The sequence below is a fragment of the Lycorma delicatula genome, chromosome 1 (assembly GCF_047948215.1).
Source record: "Lycorma delicatula isolate Av1 chromosome 1, ASM4794821v1, whole genome shotgun sequence".
Taxonomy (NCBI): Eukaryota; Metazoa; Arthropoda; class Insecta; order Hemiptera; family Fulgoridae; genus Lycorma; species Lycorma delicatula.
This window is the reverse complement of record NC_134455.1, coordinates 44054983-44068097: the sequence shown is the minus strand read 5'-3', so window position 1 is coordinate 44068097 and position 13115 is coordinate 44054983. Positions and strand designations below refer to the sequence as shown.

The window sequence follows — 13115 nt, the reverse complement described above, 5'->3', positions numbered from 1 at the left end:
AATAATAAAAAAGTAAAAAGTAGAAAGCATAATAAAATTTTTTATTAACGTATCAGTGAAATTAAATTACATAATACAAATTTTATGACATATAATAAATATTTCAATAAAATAATAATAAAAAACAAACAAATATTATTGTATATATCATATAAATAATAAAAAATGTTAACAAAAGCATAAAACAATTATATGTTAAATAAGACTTTCCCTTAAAAATAATGAAATTTCTTAAAAAATAAATATTCCTATTTATTAACAAATATGAAAGTATGGAAGATTACCTTGAGTATAATCATTAAAAAAATCAATGATATAAATACTGCTTCATGCAAGTATTACTGAATGCAATGAATAAATTTGGTATTGAGGCAAATCATAATTTTATACAAAACTATTATTTTATTCCAAAGTAGATGAAATCAATCGGTGTTTAAAAAGGTAAATAAAAAGATGAATATATCAAAATAAGAATGATAGGATTTGTTTTTATTCATTTACAATGCAATATAGAAAAAGGGGTTTACCTAAGTTGTAGTTTTAAAGATTTAGTTTTAAAGTACAAAAAATAAAATTTATAATCTTGAAACAGATATGAAAAAGGAAACGCAAAAAAGCTTCTTAATAATTCAAAACTCACAAAAATATTCTACAATCAAATCAATAAATCAGTTAGGACAATGTTTGAAATGAAGTAAACATAATCTTTGGTATGCAAGAAATAGGACCTTGCTCATTTACATATATGTTTCCTTAGAATAAAAATATTCCAATTTTCTGTACAAAATTGCAATAGAGTTCAATTTGAATATAACAAAATCTAATTTTGGACAACAATGAATTTTGCACTAACTCAAACATATAAGATCAAACTAGAATGCCATATCCATCTTTAATACCTGTCCCCCCATTATGCTAGCTTCAAAAAGTAAACAGTGAGTGTTTTCTAACAGTATTATTTTTTGATTTAATATTCTGTTACACAAGCATTCCAAGCTCACTAATGTGCATTTGATATTTAGCCCAGAAAATTGTAATTCTGTAGTTTAAAATTATATTTTGAACCACAAATTAAGTGCAGCAAAGCAATTAGTGGTTCAAACAGGGATGGACTGTATTGAAAATATGATTACTTTCAGGAAAAATAATCCTGATTGATGTCTTTTATATTTTAGGAGCTTTATAAGCATAGCAGTGATAGAAAGACTGGGACAGGTTGTGAAATGCAGTAAAGCGATATATGCTTTTTGTTGTAAAACAATACATTGTACATACTGCTTTAACCCAATAGAGGATGTGTAAGCAATATTATTTAATAAAATAATTTTATAGATATCAGTTCATAGTCTAAAATAATCTAAAGTTTGGCCGTATCTTCACAACAGTGTTTCAAACACATCATAAATGTCTGGGTAGTATTTAGTGAGAAGCAGTACTGCATTAGGAGTTGCGGTATTGTGGTCAGTTTCTTTCCATCCTCCATAAAGTGTAATTTCTGATTGAACATAAACACTTACTTCTGCAATAACACACATACATATATATATATATATATGGTAAAAATTTGCTTGTACTGAAATAGCAAAACCAATTTATTAAAAAAATTAACTCCAATTTTAGCTGCAAAATTAACTGAGAACAAAAGGACAAAAATGTGAGTAACAATATCACATACAGAAAGTGTCAACAAAATAATATATCTACATTTATATATTAAACAAATTTACTTTCAATTATGAAAATTTTAATACATAACAATAATAATTAATAATAATATAAAGAAGGCACTTTCATTGTAATACTTTTTATGCATAAACAATATTAGAACATCTTTCCTCTTTCTAAACCACCACATTTACCTACATATAATAATTACTCAGATCATAAAATATTAAGAACAATTTACATACATGGTTAAATAATATACAATGTTTTAATATGAAACAAATATCTACATTTTACTTAAATATATTCATAATTACATAATTCAACAGTATTCAGTCAGACTAATTAATAAGAACAAAATTGTACGTGGACAATATCACAAGCACTCTTAAAACCAAAAGTGTGTGAATTTTTGACAAAACCCATACTTCTATTGCCATTTATTATTATAAATTGGAAGTTTTTCAAATTTATGGAAATTTTGTTAGAAAAATAAAGATATTTAGATTACTTAATGTCTAATCAGTCTAAATCAGTCATATTCTTAAATAGAAAATGTAGCACCACCTATATTAATTTTAACAGTGTATTTAATTTACAGTTTAAATATAAACATTGCAAAGAACTAAATTGATAAATTCCAACAACAACAAGCAAACATTTTTATAATACAATAAATCAATAGTATTAATGAAAATTATTATAAACTTAATATTAAACTGAAATAAAAGGTTAAAAAATTGTAAATATTTTGTTTATAAGTACCATTATATTTTTTAATCTATATAAAATAAATTAATTTATTCATTTTACATTTTTAATCCAATCAATTTTAAATATGAACTATTTTATCAGTAAAATATTTAATAGGAATAATAATATTTTTACAAGGTAGTTTATTATATATTTAGAGCTACAATTTAATTTTCATTAACAACAATTATAGTATTTTAGTGAAATATAGAATTTTCAGTCTTTTATGACGTAAAGACTAAGTATAATACAAAAATGTGTTAATCTTAATAATTATAATGACTATTACTTACAGAAACAATAAATCAGCATAATTAATATGTTTAAATACATAAGACTAGTAGCATAAATACAAATTGCAGATTTCCTATGTATATTTTCCAAAAATTTAATTTATTCCACTATATTAAATAAACAGTTGAGTTTTAACTACATAAAAAAAATCATCTGAAAACAGTGGTTTTGTAATGAATTTATTTACAAACACTCAACAGCCAAAATCAATTACTTCTTAAAAAAAGATCTATGAAAAGAAAATGTCAAACTGCTTAAAATCTTCACTATACAGAAATATTGAGTATTGTAGGTGATTATTAATGAAAGCAAATTCTAAAGCAGAAGAAATATAACAACTTAATTTATGAAACAATACAAATTTCTATATGGTTATATAAATATTTCTAACATAATTATAACTAGATACCTATAACCATAGCAGTGATTTGGTATGATAAGTATGTGTATTACACTCTAAGCTCTTATATTAATAAATGGTCCGGAAACACTTACAATGCAAAATTAAAAACGATTACTGAATTTAACATATTTCTGCATTAAATAATACCTTCATGAATAATGAAGGCTTTAAGAGTAAAAGGAGGAAAATATAAAGTGGTGGATATCGCATTAGATTAATTTAGCAACTGTTCTAAGTCCATATAATTCATTTGACAATGCATAATAAAACTATTCTATAATGTTTTTCATGCGAACAAAGAAAATAACAATATTGTTATTTTGAAAAATGTGTGAAATGAAAAATTAGGCTTTTCTTTGCTTTATGAATTTAATCTCACCAATATTTTATGATTTCCATTCTAGGTGGTAAAATATGAAAATAAAATTCCCAAAATGGTTTAACTGGGGTATATTATTTTCACAACTTAGTGGTTTCCAATTTCTGTCGATCAACTGATTATGAAAATTTAAATATTTACAAATATTACCTATATAATACATTTCTTTTAATCCTGCAATAATTTTTAATATTGCAGTACTACCAAAGTCTAACATTACCAAAAGTGCATTTTTTCAGCTCATCATTATTTATAAATTTATTACTTTTTATTTAAGTGATTAGTCTGTTTAAAAATCTTTAAGAGGTTATTATACCTGAGGCTATTATCCATACAGTTGCTGATAATACTAATATGAAATTTTTAGTGTTTGCTTATTTCATTTTTGGTTGAAATGACTTTAAGTAAATATAGATAAACTCATTTTAGAAAATCAATTAAGTAATCAATGGTTTTCAGCAACATTAAAACAAACATTAAAACAAAATATATTAATGCTTGTAAACATTGTCTTCAAATAATAATTAATAATATATAATAGGAAATTGTTATTCCAATTGAGAAATTTTGAAATCAATAAAGCTAAAGTGAGTTTTATTGTACATTAAATCTGAATTGTGAACAATATTATTCTGAATGTAATAAATCTGATTAATAATATTTCAAAAAAATAACTGAATGCATGCAGTTTAAATAATTATTTCTCACTACTCCTGATAGTGAATGAAGCAGTAATAATGTTATATATGGATCATGTATTGGCCAAAATAAGAGGGATGAAGGACGTATGCATAACATTTATTTAATAAAAAATTCTCTCTGAATGTATTATAAGCTAATGAATAACAAAAAGAAGACCAAGAAGAACAAGGATGAAAAAATAGGGAAAAATTCAATATTTATAATTTTTTAAACTTTTTCTTGAAAACACTATTTTTTCAAAAAAAGAGAAATAAATTTTATTAATTTTATTTTCTATTATAATTACACACTCACTTTAAGATAAACAACTTTAAAACTCAGTATAATAAAAAACCATATGTACAACAGAAATAAAAAGGTATGTTGTAGAATGAATATTAGTACAATAATGTTGGGATGTTATCCCTTTTTTGGGGATATTAGCAAACATAATTTAAATATAACTAAATTATTTCAAAATTAATTGTTGTGCTATAATTGTTAATTACATACAAAAACTACTGTGTATACTGCAGTTTATTTTACTTAAGACTGGCAACACCTGTGTTGAAAAATTAAGTCCTTTTAAAATATTGAATTTGGTAGAAAATCTGTCTTTATTTCATAACAGAGCAAGCTTACTTCACCAGAAACTAAACTGAAACATTAAATTAATATTTGACATAAAAAATAAAAACAAGATAAACATGATTTGTGTATGATCAGGAACAATTATGAATAGTTTATTTTTCGGATATAAACTTCCATGAATGTTTATGATATAATCCAAAAGGCTATTAAAAAAACAATTGACAAAATGTTTCACTAATGTGCAACTAGACAGAGTACATGTTGAATAACTATTTTAACATTATCTTTATAATAAGTAAGAACACAACATTTAAAATTAATAATAATTGATATTACTAATCTCATATTTAATTATACATGTATATAAGTATATGTCCGAATGATTTATGTAGTTAAAAATATTTTTAAGTAAATTAAAATGACAATCCATGTTTAAAAGTTACTTAATAACAGAATTCTTCATCATATAATATTAAAAAGAAAAAAAAAACAATATAAAAATAAGTTTGTTAAATTATATTGATACACAATAAAAATAAATTATATAAAAAAGGTCCTTTAAGATAAACAAGTATAAATAATTTGACTTTTATATAAAATTACTTTAAAATCACGAAATTATGAAGAAAAGACCTTTCTTAACATTGCTAAAAAATAAAAATGTAAGAAACAAACTGATATCATTTAGTTCAAGTCTATGATGTAGAACTTTGGTGATTGCGCTCCATATATTATAACCAATTTACTAGATCATAACAAAACTCTTTTCTTAGATTAAAATAATTTAGCTGTATTTTGTTACATTCATATTTTTTAAGCACTTAAAAAATATATATAAGATATTAATATATAATATATTATGTATAATAAAATACTGAATCAGAATTAGATCATATTATTCAAACAGATCTGATGCATTTCCCAAAATACCAATGATGCTGTAAAAGATTCTTACTTAAGCAGTTACAGGACTAGTGTTAGCAGTAGGAAGCAATGGTGTAGCTGAAAAATAATGAATAAATTAAAAGAGAAGAAACAGAATTAAAAAAAAGAAAAGTATGTTGAAAAACAAGTAAAATGTAAACACTTCATTTTACAAAAAATTATTGATATAAAAAATAAAAATTAATAATGAATAAAAAATTTCTGTTGCTCTTTAATAGCAAATGGTACAAGTGTGCATACACACATACAAATATAGACTCTATTACCACTACCAGCTGGTAGAGTAGTAATGTCTATCTTTCCTCTGGAAAGTTTTGGATTTAAATCCTGGTCAGACTTTGTAAACACATATGCTAAAAAATGTATCTAACAAAGTGGCTATAACTGAAGTCTGACAGTCTGAAGTTGCTTAGATAGACGGTATATACGAGGGCTATTCAGAAATAAGGAATGTTTTGGAATTTTTAAAAACCAAGTACAAGAAAAACTTTTTATTATATACATGTGAAAGAGGGACTAAAATACTACTTTTCAACATAATCACCATACAAATTCAGGCACTTATCATAGCGGTGGACAAGCTTTGAAATTCCTGTGTCATAGAATTCTGCCGCCTGTGATCTCAACCACTCAGTGACACGTACTTGGAGCTCCTCATCGTCGTCAAAACGCTGTTTGCTAGCCAGATCTTCATTTTCGGGAACAAGTGAAAATCACATGCAGCAAGATCTGGACTGTAGTGGGGAAGAGGAAAAACTTCCCAATTGAACGAGTTCAAGAGTTCTTGCGTACGGTTTGCCGTGTGAGGTCGGGCATTGTCATGCAAAAGCAAAATTCTGGATGACAATTTTCCTTGGCGCTTGTTTTGGACAGCTCTCCTAAGGTTTTGCAATGTTTGACAGTACCGCTCAGAGTTTATTGTTGCATCACGCTCGAGAAAATCAATAAGAACACCTTGCCTGTCCCAGAACACTGTTGCCATCTTCCTTGCCGATAAAGTTTGCAGACATTTCCTTGGTTTTTTAGGGGAATTGTGTGCCCCCACTCCATGGACTGTAATTTTGTCTCACAATTCACATGTTTCACCCAGGTTTCGTCTCCTGTTACGATTCGATCCAGTAGTGCATCTCCATGACTGTGGTAGGCCTCCAAAAACGTCAAAGCTGCCCCTATTCGTTGTTCTTTATGGTGATCTGTAAGCATTTTTGGCACTCATCTTGCACAAAATTTGTGGTAGCCTAGCTTCTGTGAAACAATTTCAAACTATAAAGTCCATGGAACTTGTGGGGAAACATAGAGAAAGCTGAGTTATTGTGAAACGGCGGTTTTCACGAATCTTTTCGTCAACTTTGGAGACCAGATCATCAGTCACAATGCTTGGACGTCCACTCATCTCTTTATTGTGAACGTTTGTTCGGCCATTTTTAAAGTGAATGCACCACTTTCTAACAGAACTTTCACTCATTACGTTGTTCCCGTACACGTTGTTCCCGTTTTAAGTTTTTTGCCAACAAAAAACGAATCATAGACCGCACCTCACAACTGGCGGGATTTTCGATTGCAGCACACATTTCAAATTTGTATATAAAAAAAATGGGCAGTGCGGAGATGTTCCTGTTGTCACGGCTGGACGCTGACTGAAGTGCAGAGGACGAGCACACCAATATATACACGATTGGTGTGCGCCTGGCGGCGTCAGGTGGAAATGTTCCTTACTTTCTGAATAGCCCTCGTATAAAAACTAATACTAGCTCATAATGATGTCTCTGAAAAGATAGGTCCTGTCTTATAAAATTACAATTTTGTATCTCTCAAAACATTTGTTTACAAAATCATTTGCAAGGATAAAAATAAGGGCTGAATTGTCTAAGAAACTAGGATTATTATTAAATAGTAATCTTTAACAACGTTTTAAATCATTTAAAATTTTTAAAAATCATAATCTCTAACAAAAAAAAGAAATAAAAACAATATTATTTCAATATCACTACAACAGTAATTACTGTATGATTTTTGGGTGTATATATTTTACAGGGAAGTAGTATCAGTAATCTATCATAAATCTCTTATAAATGTGAACTGCATAATTTGCAAAATTGTAAAAAAATTGAAATAGGCAAACACTTAAAAATTTCACATTAGTATTATCAGCAACTATATGGATTTCTCAGAAGAACCATTGTGTTTTTTGTTTTAATCCTTAACTTGTGGTTTATTGTGACTGAACTGTGTTGTGACTAAAAGAATAAGTGTTATAACAGGTGTATCCAACATCAGCATTAGGAGCAAAAGTATTGCAATCAGAATTGCCACAATTTCATTCTACACATTCAAGAACACCAAAAATGATGAGATTGATGTTACCAAAACTCCTAAAGTGAATGATCTAGGTTTCAAGCCATTTCTACTTGACAACACTGGAACTTTTAGGATTGTCTGCAAACTCTCACAGGATCAAAATGAAAAATGCTTCTAAAAATGGACACTATTTAAATGAATTCGATTACACAATTATTGGTTAAAAACCAAAAAGGCATTGGTTAATTTATTCTTAATGAAAGACAATGTTTACTGAACTCAGTTATAGTTTAGGAATAAATGGAAGCATCTAGGCGATTCATTGCCTCTCGTGAGAAAGTATGTTCTGTAAAAAGATATGGTAAAATAGTTTACTAGAAAAAGAATGACATTTAGAATACTTATAAACTACAATCATATGCTTTATTCAAGTCAAATAATAACAATGGAAATACATTTTAGTAAGATTCACTAGCATTTGTGGTTTGTAACGTCTCACAATTAAGCAGTTGGAGCTGCATAAAAATGCAGTCAGATTCCTCCAATGGTGTTGTTTGGATTTGATCAAACTGATAGTTTAATTTTTTTAACCCTAAGAACATCTTGGAATATGATGAACAAGATAAAAAGAAACTCTTCTTAAGAAAATATCAAAACTGAATTGCTGAATAGCGAGCAGTGTGAAAGTTACATCAGAAATGTTGTCAAAGCTATCTAGGAAGATGAATTCTTCTTGATTTCTTCAAGATATTAAATGATTTGAGGAGGAGCCTTTTATAGTATTGCACTTTGAAATGTAAGAATCAATAAGCACTTCATGGAGTTTATTACAGATGACTAGTCTGTTACTCAAAATCTGAAGAGGTACAGGGTGTGATAATTGCAACTGTATGCATGGTAAAAATGTAGGCTTCCAAAGAATTTCTGATTTAACCCTCTACTTTTCTTTATATCTCATACTAGTCACAGTTGAAATCTGGAGTTGGTTTTTCCAGTTACAGACCCATATACTTTTTGGGGATATTGCAAAAACTATCCACTTTTATCAAGCTCAAGCAAACGGTGGTCACCACTTTCAAGGAATAAATAAATATTCTATTGAAATCCCTGAAACCAGGTAGGAGCGCAAATTAGAATTTGTGAAAGCAGTAACAAACTAACTATAAGTACTTGCAATGCTATGTAAAATTTGATTAAAATTATATTTATTTGATTGTGAGTTGTAGGTGAATACCAGGGCTTGAAAAAGTAAATATCATCTGTATTTATGATCTCGCATGTGATTTAGTATATTAAGTCAAGATAAATGCAATTAGGAAAACTTGATAAAGTAAAGATAAGTGTAAATGTGACAATTTTTATTAAGCAGGTTTACTTCAGCTCTGTTGAGAGAGAGAAACACTAAGATGAAGACATTTAAACTGTGTTCAAGGATGTCAAAAAAAAGAAGAAAAATAGACGATTCTCCTTGAAATGGAGTGATCCTGAACTTTTACTACAAGGTAGTCTTCAAAACCAATCACTTTTAAGAGTCATCATTGATGAAATAACAATTACTGTACTTTAATCTTTGATTTACCCTCCGCTGATCAACCTTAACACAATCTATGGTGAAGAACCTATAAAGCTCTTTTACCTGGGATTGTTCTTGAGTGAATGTTTTTTTCTCTTTTTGGAAGAAAATACATTTTTTTAACATATATTACTTAAACTAGTCAGTTCAAAATTACTGCTGAGAAATATATTGCTATAATTGTGGGTAAAAATTCCTTAATCTCCTCCAGGATTGAGGGCGAGATGAGCAGCTACAGAGATACCGCTAACCTAACCTGACCTAAATAAACCTACCTGAACTATGTTCAGGTCTTATTCACACTGATGAGTTTTTACAGAATTATAAAAACATTTTCAGTTTGTTTTTATTAACCCCCTTACCTTTTATTACAATTTCTCTGGGGAAAAATTGCTATTTCTGTTAAGAATTATTCTTATCTAATATTATCAAATATTATTACATGTATAAAAATATAAATTTACTACATATTAAGGATTCTGCATTGTAAAATTAAAAATTAAATAAAAAAATCACAGACCTATTATACAGATATTTGTAACTTTTATGAATATTTATAAAAAAAAAAAAAAACCAGAATTATGGATCAATTAATGAACATAATAGATTATTAATCCATTGTTCTATAGTATTTATGAGAATGTTTGCGTAAATTGTATGATTTTAACACATTCTATGCATTTCAGCAAAATAACAAATGCTAACAGAAAAAAATCAGTTATCACTTCATGATGGCTAAGGTATACCTTACTTTGAAATATTGTTTTTATTGTTAATATTAACCATACAATACAGTGAATCTGGGAAACTAACTTAGGTATCTGGAGACAGGTTACTTAATTTAGGGTTTAAATTCAGTTGTACTCCTTTTTCTTGAAACAGATTATCTATAACTTGTTGATCTCATTGGTAAACATCTCTCTCTATGAATCATGAGACCTTGCTGTTGGTCATGGGGCTTGAGTGCTCAGTGATACAGAATAGCTGGACCGAAGGTGCACACGTATCGGAGAGCTATCTGTTGAGAGCCAGACTAAGGAATGATTCCTGAAGGCAGCAGCTCTTTCAGTAATTGTTAAGGGCGATTCAGTTAAGTCAGGACGACTTAAACGGCCATATCAACATCAGTCAATCCTCTGAGTATTGCTCACCTGAAAGCTATGGAAAACTACAGCTGCTTTTTTTCCAAGAAAATGTAGCTCACAGCATTTTCATATAAAAATGGGGGTGCCTTCCTTGGTACAATATTCCAGAAGTAAACTAGTCCCCTGTTCGTATCTCCGGCTGGGGACTACTAAGGAGGGGGTCACCAGAAAATTAAAAAATAACATTCTACAAGTCAGAGCGTGGAATGTTAGAAGTGTAAAAAAAGTTGGTGGGTTAGAAATGGATAGGATAAATGCAGATGTAGTAGGAATTAGCAAGGTTCGGTAGGAAAGTAAAACGACTTTTGGTCAGGTGATTTTAGAGTAATTAACTCAGCGTCAAATAATGGGCAGGCAGGAGTAGGTATCGTAATGAACAAGAAGATAGGGAAGAGAGTAGACTATTTCAAAATGTATAGCAATAGAATCTTTATAATAAGGATAAAATCAAAATCTAAACCGACGATTGTTAACGTCTATATGCCTACAAGCACCCATGATGATGATGAGGTAGTCTGAATATAAAGAAATTGATGAAGTAATTAAACGCATAAAAAGAGATGAAAATGTAATAATAGTTGGAGATTGGAATGCATGCATTGGAAAAGGGAAGGAAGGAAATAGAGTGGGTGAATACAGGCTGGGCAGAAGGAATGAAAGAAAGGATCGAATTATAGAGTTTTACACAAGTATAATTTAGTAATTGCCCAAACCCAGTTTAAAAATCATAATAGAAGAATATACACATTTAGAAATCAACTTGTCGACTGCAAAACTTACCCTGGAGCAGATATTGATGACGACCATAATTTAGTGATAATGAAATGTAGATTGGGGTTAACCCTAAAGAAAAGGTGTCAGATGAATCTGTGGAATTTAGAGAAGCTTGATGAAGAGGAGGTAAAGACGATTTTTGAGGAGGACATCGCAAGAGGTCTGAGTAAAAAAGATAAGATAGAAAATGTAGAAGAAGAATGGGAGAATGTTAAAAAGGAAATTCTTAAATCAGCAGAAGCGAAGTTAGGCGGAATAAAGAGAACTGGTAGAAAACCTTGGGTTTCAGACGATATATTGCAGCTGATGGATGAACGTAGAAAATATAAGAATGCTAGTGATGAAGAAAGTAAAAGGAACTATCGGCAATTAAGAAATCCTATAAACAGGAAGTGCAAACTAGCGAAAGAAGAGAGGATTAAAGAAAAGTGTTCAGAAGTGGAAGGAGAAATGAACATTGGTAAAATACACAGAGCATACAGAAAAGTTAAGGAAAATTTTGGGGTACATATATTAAAACGTAATAATGTGTTAAACAAAGATGGTTCACCAATTTATAATACGAAAAGCAGAAGTCGATAGGTGGGTGGAATATATTAAAGGGTTATACGGAGGAAATGAATTAGAAAATGGTGGTGTAGAGGCAGAAGACGAAGTTGAAGAGGATGAAAGGGGAAACAATACTGAAATCTGAATTTAAGAGAGCATTAAAAGATTTTAATGGCAAAAAGGCTCCTGGAATAGACAGAATACCTGTAGAATTACTGCTCAGTGCAGGTGAGGAGCGATTGATAGATTATACAAACTGGTGTATAATATTTATAAAAAAGGTGAAGTTCCATCAGACTTCAAAAAGTGTAATAGTCATGATACCAAAGAAAGCAGGAGCAGATAAATGTGAAGAATACAGAACAATTAGCTTAACTGGCTACGCATCAAAAATCTTAACTAGAATTCTGTATAGAAGAATTGAGAGGAGAGTGGAAGAAATGTTAGAAGACCAATTCGGTTTCAGAAAAAGTATAGGGGCAAGGGAAGCAATTTTAGGCCTCAGATTAATAGTAGAAGGAAGATTAAAGAAAAACAAACCAACATACTTGGCATTTATAGACCTAGAAAAGACATTCGATAATGTAGACTGGAATAAAATGTTCAGCATTTAAAAAAAAATTACAGTTCAAATACAGAAATAGAAGAACAATTGCTAACATTTACAGGAACCAAACAGCAACAGTAATAATTGAAGAACATAAGAAAGAAGCCGTAATAAGAAAGGGAGTCTGGCCAAGGTGTTCCCTATCCCCGTTACTTTTTAATCTTTACAAAGAACTAGCAGTTAATGATGTTAAAGAACAATTTAGATCCGGAATAACAGTGCAAGGTGAAAAGATAAAGATGCTACGATTTACTGATGATATAGTAATTCTAGCTGAGATTAAAAAGGATTTAGAAGAAACAATGAACGGCATGGATGAAGTCCTACGCAAGAACTACTGCATGAAAATAAACAAGAACAAAACGAAAATAATGAAATGTAGTAGAAATAAGGAAGATGTACCACTGAATGTGAAGATAGGAAGAGAAAAGATAATGGAGGTACAAGAACTTTGTTAT

General features: G+C 29.2%; 1 protein-coding gene across 1 annotated transcript in view; it reads right to left on the bottom strand.

Moving 5' to 3' along the window:
• Nucleotides 1-20: 20 nt before the first annotated feature.
• The window catches only part of LOC142317725 (arrestin domain-containing protein 3-like), a 70173-nt gene continuing 57078 nt past the window's right edge, over nt 21-13115 (bottom strand). Inside the window, exon 7 of the mRNA XM_075354277.1 lies at nt 21-5768. Coding sequence (XP_075210392.1) covers nt 5722-5768 — 47 coding nt within the window. The 3' untranslated portion in view covers nt 21-5721. The remainder of the gene's footprint in view (nt 5769-13115) is intronic.